General features: G+C 50.2%; 1 protein-coding gene across 1 annotated transcript in view; it reads right to left on the bottom strand.

Annotated features, from left to right (window-relative positions):
* LOC119364280 (trans-cinnamate 4-monooxygenase-like) overlaps positions 1-2,338 on the bottom strand; it is a 4,870-nt gene extending 2,532 nt beyond the window's left edge. The window contains exon 1 of the mRNA XM_037629722.1: positions 1,467-2,338. Coding sequence (XP_037485619.1) covers positions 1,467-2,251 — 785 coding nt within the window. The 5' untranslated portion in view covers positions 2,252-2,338. The remainder of the gene's footprint in view (positions 1-1,466) is intronic.
* Positions 2,339-12,701: the final 10,363 nt, after the last annotated feature.

Raw genomic sequence — 12,701 nt, 5'->3', positions numbered from 1 at the left:
GGGGGCAAGACCAACAAGGAAACAAATTCTAGCATTGCAACATGATAATTATTTTTGTGTTTCAGTACAGAACAAGAACATATGTTCAATCAGCAATGCAAAGAAGTTACATTTCTATTAGTTTACAATTGTCTTTGCGAACACCAAGAAGATCGGTGACAATTTAAATTTACAGTAACTCGATCTATCTGTGAGGATAAACAAGAGAATCAGTGTGTCATGCCTAATTTACAGTAATTATTTGTGAGGATAAACAAGAAATTGTTGGCTCTAATTAATTCGATCTATCTGAAGAATTGAATTTCTGCAGCCTACTAATAGTAGTAGAGATCAATTCGCACGTATATATAATTACATGGTACTCCCTCTGTAAATTAATATAAGAGCGTTTAGATCACTAAAGTAGTGATCTAAATGCTCTTATATTAGTTTACGGAGGGAGTATGAATTAAAGGAGACTCACTGCCTTACTAGAGAATTTTCTTGCTCGGTTGCTCCTGCCGTTGATTTTGGCTGGTCGCAGGTTCGGCTGTCCGCGTCGCTGGAGCCGGCGCAGCCGCGCTGCCTGTGCGATCTGGCGGATGTTAGGGAGCTTGATGCGTGCGTTGTGCGGCGGCGTCGAAAGATGAAACAATGGAGAGATCAATCCCCTGATCAGCGGTTCCATACGACGACCTGGGCTGCTGGGCACCTGCTTTTGTCTTACGTGATGGGCTTTCACACAAAGCTATTGAGACATCACATCTACACGGGCTTATTTGTGGGCTTCCAGGATTGAGCTCGCGTTAGGGGGGACTAATTAGTCCTAATTGTAGAAACCTGAGCCAGTTATTTGTACGTATTGTAGGTCCAGTGGTCCAAAGTTTTTGTCCTTGCCTCGAAACTAACACACTACAACGAATCACGTAGTATAAAAACTGCATAAGTTTGTCTCCGTGTGTGAGATTCCATCATTATTTACTGCTACTAGGAGTAGCACACAGAGCCTCCGTCACTAGCTTCCGTTAGTAGAAGTAGGTCCATTCATATTCAGCATGCATGTTGATTAGAGATAAAATAGGTCCCTTCGCATTCAACATGTTGATTAGAGATTTACTAGAATAGTTTGTCTAATTCATATCTAGATTGTTTTTAAGGATGTCACATCTAAGCTTCAACAAATATATAATGCAGTAACAAAAAACAAAAAACTAGGAAAAAAATAGATCACAAACAAAATGAAAATTAGCTTAGATGTGACATACTAGAATTACTTGTCGCCAAAATGGATGTATCTAAATGTATTTTAGTTCTAGATAAATTTATTTTCGAGACAAGTAATTCCGGACGGAGGGAGTAGTAGATGTGTACCAGACAGACCCTAGAAAAGCTTTATTGATTAGAGGTTTATGTTAGTGTGTGGAGTGGCGAACAAGATCTATAGCCGAATATCCAAGTGTCATCATTATTAGAAGAAGAAAACCCACCTCCTCTCCTCGACGAAGCAATCCTTGTAGAGCTTGAGGCGGGCGTCCTTGACCTCCTTGCAGATCTTGAGGTAGCCACGGAGGAACTGGCGCAGGACGGGGATGAAGTCGCCGTAGTTGTACTCAAAGCTCTGCGCGAGGCGGCTGCGCTCGCCGTTGAGCTCCCTGAGGCGGAGGAGCAGGGGGTCGTCCAGGCCCTCGAACCGCCGGCCGAACATGAGGCTGTACATGTTGTTGTACATCATGAGCTGCATGTGGCGGCGGAGCACGACGCCCTCGGTGGCGGCTGCGGGGTCGGCGCGGACGGCGTCCACGACGGCCGCAGCCTCGGCCTCCCATCCTGCGTGGTGCCGCTGCACCACCTTGCCCGTGAAGAAGGGCGCCGTCATGACGCGGCCCATCGTGCGCCAGTGGTCGCCGTACGCCGCGAACACCATGTCCTGGCCCCCGTCGGTGAAGACGTCGAACACCACGTTCCGGCCGCGGGAGCCGAACTCGGCTCCCTGCGCGTGGAGCACCTCGCGCGCCAGAGCCGGGGAGGAGACCACCACCACGTTGCGCTGGCCCATGCGGAGGAGGAAGATCTCTCCGAACCTGCGGGCCAGCGCCGCTAGGTTGCGGTGGTTGAGGTCGTCCCCGACCTGGAGCCAGTTGCCGAAGATGGGCACCGGCACAGGGCCGGGCGGCAGCCGGAGCTTGCGACCGCGCAGCTTGGACACGGCGACGGCGACCAGCACGGACGCGAAGAGGCCGACGAGGAGCTTCTCCAGGAAAAGGAGGTCCATGGTGGATGGAGTGATGATGGGTCGAGCTGGTGAGCTCCGGAACGCGGACTAAGGGAGCAGGTGCCCCGCTTGCTTCCAGAAATTTAAATCAGCAGCATGTCGTATTGTCGTAGCTAAGCTAGTGGTGGCACATGAATTGTTGGTGACCCTTGCGGGCGGGCGGGACGCGTGTCGACGGTTCGAAACTGACGCGTGTCTTTTCTTCGGAGAGCATGGATGTACTGAGGTACGTACAAGCAAGGATGCAAATACCCGTGGTAATTACGCGTGTCTTGTCTTTACACAACGTGGTAACTATGCATGGATGTTTAGGCGCAACAACGCGTTGGCCATGGTGATGAAGATGACGTGGCCATGTATCTCAGAGTAAGTAGAGGAAGCAGTGTCGGTCGTCGAGGAGGTAATCGGTCTGAAGTGGGCACTCGCCCTCGAGACGCTACGCAAAAAATCTTATCGCCATGTGAAAACTTTGGGTTAAGAGTATCTACATCCGAACGCCTTCAACCCTTCTCTAACGTTTGAATGGACCGTCCGGTCGTTGACCGGTCACGATTTTTTGACCCAAATGAATGCTTCAAACGCCTGGACTGACACCCCTCATATTCAACCCAAATATGAAGTGGATATGGGGTGTCCGGGCACGCCCGTCACGTCGGACTGACGAAGGGGTCCCAGCCGAAAACACCCTGAAACACGACGGTCCGAAGCTCGTCTTCTCCCTCACGGTGGCGCCGTGTGGCGCAGTTTCGGTGGGCCGCGTAGTCCCTAGCCCGGCTATTTAAATCGACCGGCAGCACCGAAACCCTACCATACATCCATATTTTCCTCCTCCTGTCCGCCCCACCACTTTCCACTCTATCCGTCCACCCAGTAGCCATGTCCCCACGCCACCGGGTGAGGAGCGATCCATTTCTAATGCCAGAGCACCGGCTCGAGCTCCTTGAGCAGATCCGGGTTAGGCACGAAGCCCGGATCGTCGCGGGGGTACCTTCGGATGCAGTGGATCCGGAGGAGGAGGAGGAGGAGGAGGAGGAGGAGGTGGTGGTGGTGGTGGAGGAGGATGAGCCGGAGAAGGAGGATGTGGGGGACGCTGGCGATGCGGATCTGCAGGTGGAGCAGCAAGCCATCCTCGATTCCCTTAGGTCGAAGTCGGCTGCGGAGGCCAGACGCCGTTGCCGACAGGAGATGGAGGCGCAGTAGGCCGCGGAGAAGGCGGGGATGCTCGCCTACATGGACGAGGTCGAGCAAGAGGAGGATGAGCCGGAGCCCTCCTACCTGCCCGTCCAGCCGACGTCCGGCACCGTGGTGGTGGACATCTCCAACGATGAAGAGTTGTTAGGGTAGTACGTAGTACGTAGTACATAGGAGTTCTTTTGTATGCTTTATATAGATCTAGGAGGTGAAATATGTGAGAGGCGGATGCAAAGTGGCTAATTTGAGACGTGATCGGTCACTGTCCGCGAACGCACCCGATCGCGTCCGCGGGCTTTTGAGAGACCGAATTTTTAAAGTCCGAATGTAGATGCTCCAAACATGTGCCTTGTAGGAACGCATTGCTTGTTAATATAGGGGCCGCGACCAGCTGTTACATGGAAGATTTACATGGCGGCCGGTGCAGGATTGGTCGCCAAGGAAACAATCATAACAACATAGCTATAAGCACACACACGCCTTCATCTACAAGGTTTATTAGCACTCTCCTTAATCACAACTATCTAAGTTGAAATTGTGTCTAAAAGCTTCCAACTGCCGCAAAATAAGTGGTTTAGTGAAACCATCTGCAACTTGATCACTAGTGGGTATAAACCTGATGTCCAACGGCCACCCTTTCTCGAATAAAGTGCTAGTCTATCTCAATATGCTTCGTCCTGGTATGAAAAATAGGATTAGCAGACAGATGCATAGCACCAAGGTTATCACACCAAAGTGAAGCAACCTTTGGATGATGAACTCCCAGTTCAATCAACAAGTTCTGAACCCAAATAATTTCAGCAGTCACATTGGTTAGAGCCTTATATTCAGCTTTTGTGCTTGATCTAGATACTTTAGTTTACGAGCACTCCATAAGATCAAGTTACTTCCATACAGTACCTTATCAAGCTTGTAGACATGACATGGTGATTTTACACTTTCATACCCAGGAGATTGTCAAATAAACATTTACTCTTCCAGAACACCATGCAAAAACGCGTTCTTCACATCTAATTGTCGCATACACCGGTTTCTAGATACTGCAACTAAAAGAATTAAACGAATAGTGGTAACTTTTACTAAATGACTAAATGTGTCCTCATAGTCAATTTAATACCCCTGCTTGAAACCCTTAGCAACTAGACGTGCCTGGTACCTCTCAATAGTGCCATCAAATTTCCTTTTTACCTTGTAGACCCACTTACAGTCAATGATATTCCTCCCATTGATGGGTGGAACCAAACGCCATGTTTTGTTCTTCACTAGAGCTGCATATTCCTCATATTGCCTTCTTCCATCGAGGATTACCGATTGCTTCTCCTAAACTTTGCGGTTCACCTGTGGCACAAAAAGAGCCCCAACGAATACAACCATCTTTGTATATTTTAGGCTTAACAATACCACTCTGTGACTCGGTGTGGGAGCGTTCAAGAGGAGGCGGAGCTGGACGTAAAACTTGTTGTTGAAGGTGATTTGATGAGGAAGACACAACAGATCCAGGGGCCGCACAAGATCCGCCGGAAAACTCATGTTGAGATTCCTGCATCGGCGGAAATAAGTCAACATGCACATACTCGCCCTCTTCCCGAAATTGCCACTTGGCGCAACAGGATTGGAGGCCAGCAAGCAGCAGCTGCTCGGGAAGCGGCGCACTCGCTCCAAACACGCCGGGATTAGAGGCCGGATTTTCTGTGGCTTCTCCTGCAGTTTCTGTGTCCAGCTTGAAATCGTGCCAATTTTCACCTGTTTCTTCTCTGTTTTTCTTGCACACTTTCAGCTGAGTTTTGATCAAAGGCATTATGAGACATTGACTCATGGTCAGTAGGTTCTGCTACACCCCCGGGAACAAATTTTGGGGATGGAATAAGATGGAAGGGTAGGAGAACAAGCTCTTTGCTGAGTTGGGCACCGGCGTTGGGGTGGAGTTTTGCGATTGGGAAAACCTGTTTATCAAAAACCACATAACGAGAAACATATATACGACCAGAAGCGACGTCCAAGCATTTGTAACCTCTGTGAAGGCTACTATACCCCAAGAATACACACGGTTTCAAACGAAACTCAAGCCTGTGTTTATTGAAAGGGCGTAGATTGGGCCAAACAGCACAACAAAAAAATCTGAAGGAAGGTGTAGTTTGTTTAGTGCCAAAAAGGCGTTCTAGTGGAGTTTGATTTTTTATGACCCTGCTAGGAACACGATTGATAAGATAGACGGCCTAAGGAATGCCTCGTCCCAAAATTTCAAAGGAATATAAGCATGAGCAAGAAGTGAAAGGCCAACTTCAAAAATATGTCTATGTTTCCCTTCAGTGGATCCATTTTGTTGATGAGCATGAGCACAAGATACATGCTGAGTGATACCAATGCGCTCAAAAAAAGAATGGAGTTTTTGGTATTCAACACCCCAATTGGTTTGCATAGCAAGGATCTTGCGATCAAAGAGACGTTCACCATGTTGAAAGAGATGAAAATTTTCAAACACATCAGATTTATTCTTAAGCAAATATATCCAACTCAACTTGCTAAAATCATCAATAAAGCTCACATAATACTTTTGTCTTCCTATAGAAACGGGCCGAGGACCCCAAACATTCAAAAAAAAATCTCTAAAGGAGTTTTTGATTCACTAGTAAATCTAGAATAAGTTGATGTCTCTTGGCCATTTGACATGGGTCACACACCAAAAGGTGGTCTTTTCCTCACTACGGGAAGGCTAAAATCTCGAAGAATTTTATGGACCACCGGTAAAGTAGGATGCCCTAAACGTTTATGCCACTGTGAAGTAGATGGATTGATAACACAAAGGGCTTGTCGAGAAGGAGCGTCATGGCAACCAGAAACAGGAAACAAGCGAACCCTACTATTGCTTTGAAGAATGGTTCTCCGAGTGGCCCGATCCTTAACAAAGAATATTTCAGGGTAAACTTCGAGAAAAACATGATTATCACATATAAGTTTGTAAGCAGAAAGAAGACTTTGATCAGATTGTGGAGCACATGAAGTATGTTGTTTAGATCTAAGGAACCATGAGGGGTAGAAAGAACCGAGTGACCAATATAAGCAATGTCCCTACCTTGACCACTCGTGGTGTGGATTTGTTCGGTGCCGGTGTAGCGATAACGAACAACGAGCTTCTCCAACTCCCCTGTTAAATGGTCGGTCGCGTCGGTGTCGAGATACCAATTTGTATCCACCCCGTAGGAGTGGACCGCATTGGCAGAAGGGTTGCCGCCGCCGCCACCACCACCACCTGCAGGGTTGCAGACATTGTTGTTGTAGTTGCGATCGTAGCGCTTCTTAAAGCGCGACACCCTTCCATCTTACAGATTGGTACTTCTCGTGATCACTGCGGTCACCGACTCCTTGTCGTGGCGCACCGAGTTGTTGCTGCCGGAGTTGTTGGAGTAGCGATGGCCGTCCACGTTGTTGTTGTAGTAGTCACAGGAGCCACCGTTGCCACGGCTCTTGCTGCCACTAGGGCGGCTATAGTTGTTGCTGCCATGACCCCCTCCCTTGGCCGCAAGATTGGTAGAATATGAGGTGGTTTGGGCGGCGATCCGAGCTTAAATCGCAAGCAGCAGCGAAAAAAGCTCAACTAAACCAATTGATTGATCAGTAGTCGTGCGGGTAGAGATGGCATAGATGAACCCATTGTATTCGGGCTCATACAAGAGGCCCTGGAGGATGTGGGAGACCACATCATCCTCGTTGAGCGGCTTGCCAGCAACTGCTAGCTCGTTGGCCATTCCCTTCATCTTGGTGAAGTAGGTTTCCACCGGAAGATCTCCCTTGCGGGTGTGCTCGATCTGCGGGTGGAGCTAGATCACTTGCGCCCGTGACTGTGAAGTGAAGCTATGCAGTAGCACCTTTCAGATGGTTGCGGCGGTGGTACTGGTACTGACCTGTGGTAGGACTTCTCGAGACAAAGATGAAATCAGGAAAGTAAGATCTGCTGATCTTGAGTTACCCATACAATGTGCTCAAGATTGGGCGCAGAGGTGGTTTCCTTCTTGCCGGAGACTTCCCTCTCCGTAAGGATCACAGCGGGGGGCTCCTGAACGAAGCCTTCGATGTTGCCCATCATCCCTGCCGCTTTGATGCGAAGGCAGGACCTGAGCCTTCCATACGAGAAAGTTCTTGCACGTGAGCTTCTCAGTGATTGTGTGACCAAGAGAGGTGATGGAAGGTGCGGCCATGGTGATGGAGGTGGAGCTCGACATAGCTAGATGAGATGGAAAAGAATAGCTTTTATACCATGTGGAAACTATGGGTTAAGCATATGCCTTGCAGGGATGCGTTGCTTGTTAATATAGGGACCGAGGCCCGCTGTTACATGGGATATTTACATGGCGGCCGGTGCAGGATTGATCTCCAAGGAAACAATCACAACAACCAAGCTACCAGCACACTCACGCCTCTATCTACACGGTTTATAGTTCACCATAGGATATACATGTTGAACACATCCCTCATCCATTGCGGATTAACAAGGATACGGTTTCGGAGGCATGTTCTCTCGTATGGACGTAGTCATTACACTACTAGAAAAACGGCTATAGCTAATATGTACATTAATGACGCATTATATATGTGGTGCACCACTGCTATATAGCAGTGGCGCACCATGTGCAGGTGCGCCATTAATAACCACAACAGTAATGGCGCACCAGGTGAAAAGTGCGCCATTACTAAGTTTGACCAAGGTTTGACCCAGTCATACACATAGTAATGACGCACTTTGTATAGGTGCGCCATTACTATTACTAAGTTTGACCAAGGTTTGACCCAGTCATACACATAGTAATGACACACTTTGTATAGGTGCGCTATTACTAAGTTGACATAGTAATGGCGCACCTCTACAAAGTGCGCCATTACTATGTGTATGACTGGGTCAAACCTTGGTCAAACTTAGTAATGGCGTGCGCCATTACTAAGTTTGACCAAGGTTTGACCCAGTCATACACATAGTAATGACGCACTTTGTAGAGGTGCGCCATTACTAACTTTCAAATGCAACCCCCGGTGGACTGCTGTCGTGGTTCTAAGTCTAACAGTAGAGTGGGGGGTAGGTATGGAGAGGCAAGGTCCTAGCTATGGAGAGGTTGTAAACACAAGAGATGTACGAGTTCAGGCCCTTCTTGGAGGAAGTAAAAGCCCTACGTCTCGGAGCCCGGAGGCGGTCGAGTGGATTATGTGTATACGGATTACAAGGTGTCGAACCCTTCTGCCTGTGGAGGGGGGTGGCTTATATAGAGTGCGCCAGGACCCCAGCCAGCCCACGTAATGAAGGGTTTAAGGTGTATTTAGTCCGGGGCGTTACAGGCGACGCCCCACATAAAGTGCCTTTACTATCATAAAGTTTACTTAATTACAGGCCGTTGCAGTGCAGAGTGCCTCTTGACCTTCTGGTGGTCGAGTGAGTCTTCGTGGTCGAGTCCTTCAAGTCAGTCGAGTGAGTCCCTCGTTGGTCGACTGGAAGGTGACCTCTTCCAAGGGTGTCTTTGGGCAAGGTACTTAGATCAGGTCTTTGACCCTACCCTAGGTACATGACTCCATCATTTGCCCCCGAATGGATTGAGGCTTTGAGTGACGGAGGAGTTGATGCTGTTTCCGATTAACCTTCGCACACTGGTCGTGCGTTGTTCTGAACCAGAGAATCTCTACGTTGATAGTGAGCAACTTGTCTTCAGTCGACTCGATCCATTCTTTTCTTTCGTCGAGCGATCTTTCGGGCTTCGTCGATTTCCGAGCGACGGATCACAGGAAATCCCGCGCGTGACAGACCGATCTGCCGTTCGCGGATTCCACGGGATGCGAAATTTGGGGAAACACGCGAAGCGGAGCGGACCGCGGCGTTCGGATGGGACGGGACATAGATGCCTCGATCCCCGCGCCGCTTGCTTCTCCACGTATCCCGCCCGCGTAACAGTTCCAGGATATGATTAGATCGACCGGGCCCACCTGTCATCCACTCGGAAGGGATCTTATAAATGCGCCCGGCGAGGGTTTTTTGAACAGTACCTCAGCATTCTCTCTCTGCCCCCTTCGTCTCCGCCCAACGTGCTCGCTCTCGCCTCCGCACCACTTCTCCTCACGCGCCCCGCCGGAAGCCATGGTCAAGGAGAAGACGGCGACGCTGGAGCGCGCGAAGAAGGCGTCGGCAACGGAGAAGGCGAAGGGGAGATCCACCAGCCGCGGTGGGTCTTCGTCTAGATCTCGCCTGCCGAAAGGCTGGGTCCAGGGAGATTGGATCCAGTCGACCATCACGGAGAAGGATCTCCTCGACATGGCCAACGAGGGCCTGATCCCTCATGGAGCTGCAAGGCTTCCGGGGAAAGAGTGGCAGCCCCAGCCGGAAGAGGGTGAGTGCGTGCTTCTGGCCACCCATGTCGACCGCGGATTCTCTTTGCTGCCGAGCATTTTCTTCCGTGGTTTCTTGAACTTTTTTGGAGCGCAACTCCACCACTTCACCCCGAATTCTATCGCCTATCTCGCCGCGTTTGTGTCCATGTGTGAGAGTTTTCTGGGCTGTCGACCGCATTGGGGCTTGTTCAAGCACATATTCACATGTCGCTCTCACACTGTGAAGAAGGCGAGCCCAGGCGACGAAAGAACCCGAGTGGTACAAATGTGTGGAGGTCTGGGGATCCAGGTGAGGAACAAGAGCACCTTCCCAGCCATGACATTTCCCGAGTCAGTCAGAGGCTGGCAGTCGACCTGGTTCTACTGCTAGGATGAGTCGACGCCGGGGCAGTCGAGTGGACTCCCTCAATTTACCATGGACCGAGTGAACAAGCCCTCCTCTCTGAAGTTGATTCCGGAGGAGAAAGCTGACGTGAAGATGCTGATGGAGCGCGTAGTTCAGTTGGTTCGGGAGGGAGTGACAGGTATGGATCTCCTGGAGGTTTTCCTTAGGCGCCGAATCCAGCCTCTTCAGTTCCGGAGCCATTGCATGTGGTTGTACTGCGGGACTGAGGATGTGACTCGGGTCAACCCAGAAACAGTCGACGATACCACTCTGGAAAGGTGGATGGCCGCTGTTACTGGGAACAAAGATAACCCTCGCGGAGCCAGAAGGATTCCTCCACTCGACTGCCACAGTGAACCAAACAAGGCATGTCTGCTCCGCTTCCCATTGCATTCTCATCATATTTATTTCTGTTTTCTCTGCCGATCGGTCGACTGATCTTTGTCTTGTTGTTTATCAGGCCCTCACCGAACTGTACTCGATGCCCAACGGAGCGCAGGCTCCGACTGAGGAGGGAGAAGCGAGCGAGGGCGAGAGCCAGGAGGAGGAGTGGGACTCGGACGCCGCTGAGGCCGATGATGATGACGATGACGATGACGATGATGACGATGAGGACGAGGAAGAGGAGGAGGAGGAGGAGGTCGCACCACCACGCTCGGAAAGGCGGTCGAAACTTGTCCATGACCCTGCGACCGAACGCGGCGAGGGGGTCGCGACTGCTACACAGTCGACCAAGCGCCCTCGGACCACCTCTCTGGCGCCGACTGAAAAGGCGCCGAAGCAGCCCAGGGCGGCCCCGTCGAAGCCGACCAAGCACCTGCCGAAGATGAAGGTGTCCATCCCCACCATATCAGGGTAATCATGTTGCTTAAGTCTTCTTGTTTTGTGTGAACTTTATCTCTGGTTGGCGCTGGAGTTAGTCGACTGACTCTTTGGAGTTGCAGTGCTGCTACTTCTGAGACCTCGGCCCGGGCTGACGACCATGAGATGGAGGACGCAGCAACCTCAAAACCTGGTACTATACTCTTAACACTGTGTTTAGTCGACTGACTCATGATCTAATCCTGATTCTTTTCTGTAGCTCCATCCAATGTTGTAATCACTCTCCCTGATGATGATGAAGATGAGGAACCGCTGAAGTACAGGAGGAGTAGGAAAGCGTCTGCCAGCAGGGTGACCCAGGATGTGACGGTGCCTGAGGCTCTGGTCGCGGAGGAGGAGAACACCACTCGACACACCGTGTCCTTCGCAGATCCACTGACGAGTGCTCCGCAGCCCTCCCTCTTCACGACGCACCACGTCCCAGAGGACCAAGCTGGCGCAGCGAAGGAGGCAATACGCCAGGCAGGGATCATGATGGAGCAGTTGAAGACCATCCGGGATGCGAGCCAGGCAGCTTACGACGCCAGTTCCGCCCTCCAACGCAATGTTCAGGTCAGTCGACCACCATTTGTTCTGTTAGGATATGCTATCAGAAACTTTTCTTTTCCAGAATTTATAGTAGTCACCCAGTGGGTGTGTCTATTAAACTCCGTGTTAGCGGGGGCACGCTGAGTGCACCCGCTGGGTGTAGTCCCCAAGGCTAAGGTCGACTGCTGGCAGTCGGCCTTAGGCTTTATAATTTCAGTCTTTTCGTAATTCGACTATGGCGACTGGATTTCGCAAACTGGTCGACTGGTCGACTCTGTCTTCAATAGGATTAGTGGGGGCACGCTGAGTGCACCCACTGGGTGTAGTCCCCAAGGCTAAGGTCGACTGCTGGCAGTCGGCCGTAGGCTTTATAATTTCAGTCTTTCCGTCATTCGACTATGTCAAATGGATTTCGCAAACCGGTGGGGGCACGCTGAGTGCACCCACTGGGTGTAGTCCCCGAGACTGTGGTCGACTGCTGGTAGTCGATTACAGTCTTAAAGAATATATCTCCTTCTTTTTTTTTGAGGTCGACTGGTCGACTCTGTCTTCAATAGGATTAGTGGGGGCACGCTGAGTGCACCCACTGGGTGTAGTCCCCGAGACTACGGTCGAATGCTTGTATTCGGCTGTAGTCTTAGAAACGCGTGATTTCTCCTTTTTCACTCGGAAGTGAATTATATTTGACATTTAGTCGATTGGTTCTTCGCAGAACTCCTGTGATCTTGTGGCTCGCTACTCTGAGCTGGAAAACAAGCACATTCAGCTCGAGCTGAATTTGAAGCTGGTTCAGGAGAAACTGACGAAGGCAAAGGAGGAGACCGAAGGTATGTTTGGTGAGACCTTGACGACTGCTTTTTCCCTTCATTTGTTTCAAAATCTGATCTTGCTGTAACTTGCAGGTAAGGTGAGGGAGGCCCAACAGAAGAAGGACCTTGAACTAGCTGAGAAGATCAAGCTTGTTGACGAGAAGTTAGCTTCAGTCGCCAAGCTTGAGCAAGAAAATGCCAATCTGAAAGCTGCTCTTGGGAAGAAAAAAGATCTGGAGGCCTTCCTGAATGCTCTTGCCAAGAAGCTGTTTCTCATGCTTGAAGGTAA

The sequence above is a fragment of the Triticum dicoccoides genome, chromosome 2B (assembly GCF_002162155.2).
Source record: "Triticum dicoccoides isolate Atlit2015 ecotype Zavitan chromosome 2B, WEW_v2.0, whole genome shotgun sequence".
Classification (NCBI taxonomy): Eukaryota; Viridiplantae; Streptophyta; class Magnoliopsida; order Poales; family Poaceae; genus Triticum; species Triticum dicoccoides.
Note: the sequence above shows the minus strand (reverse complement) of the source record. Positions and strands in the feature narration are given on the sequence as shown.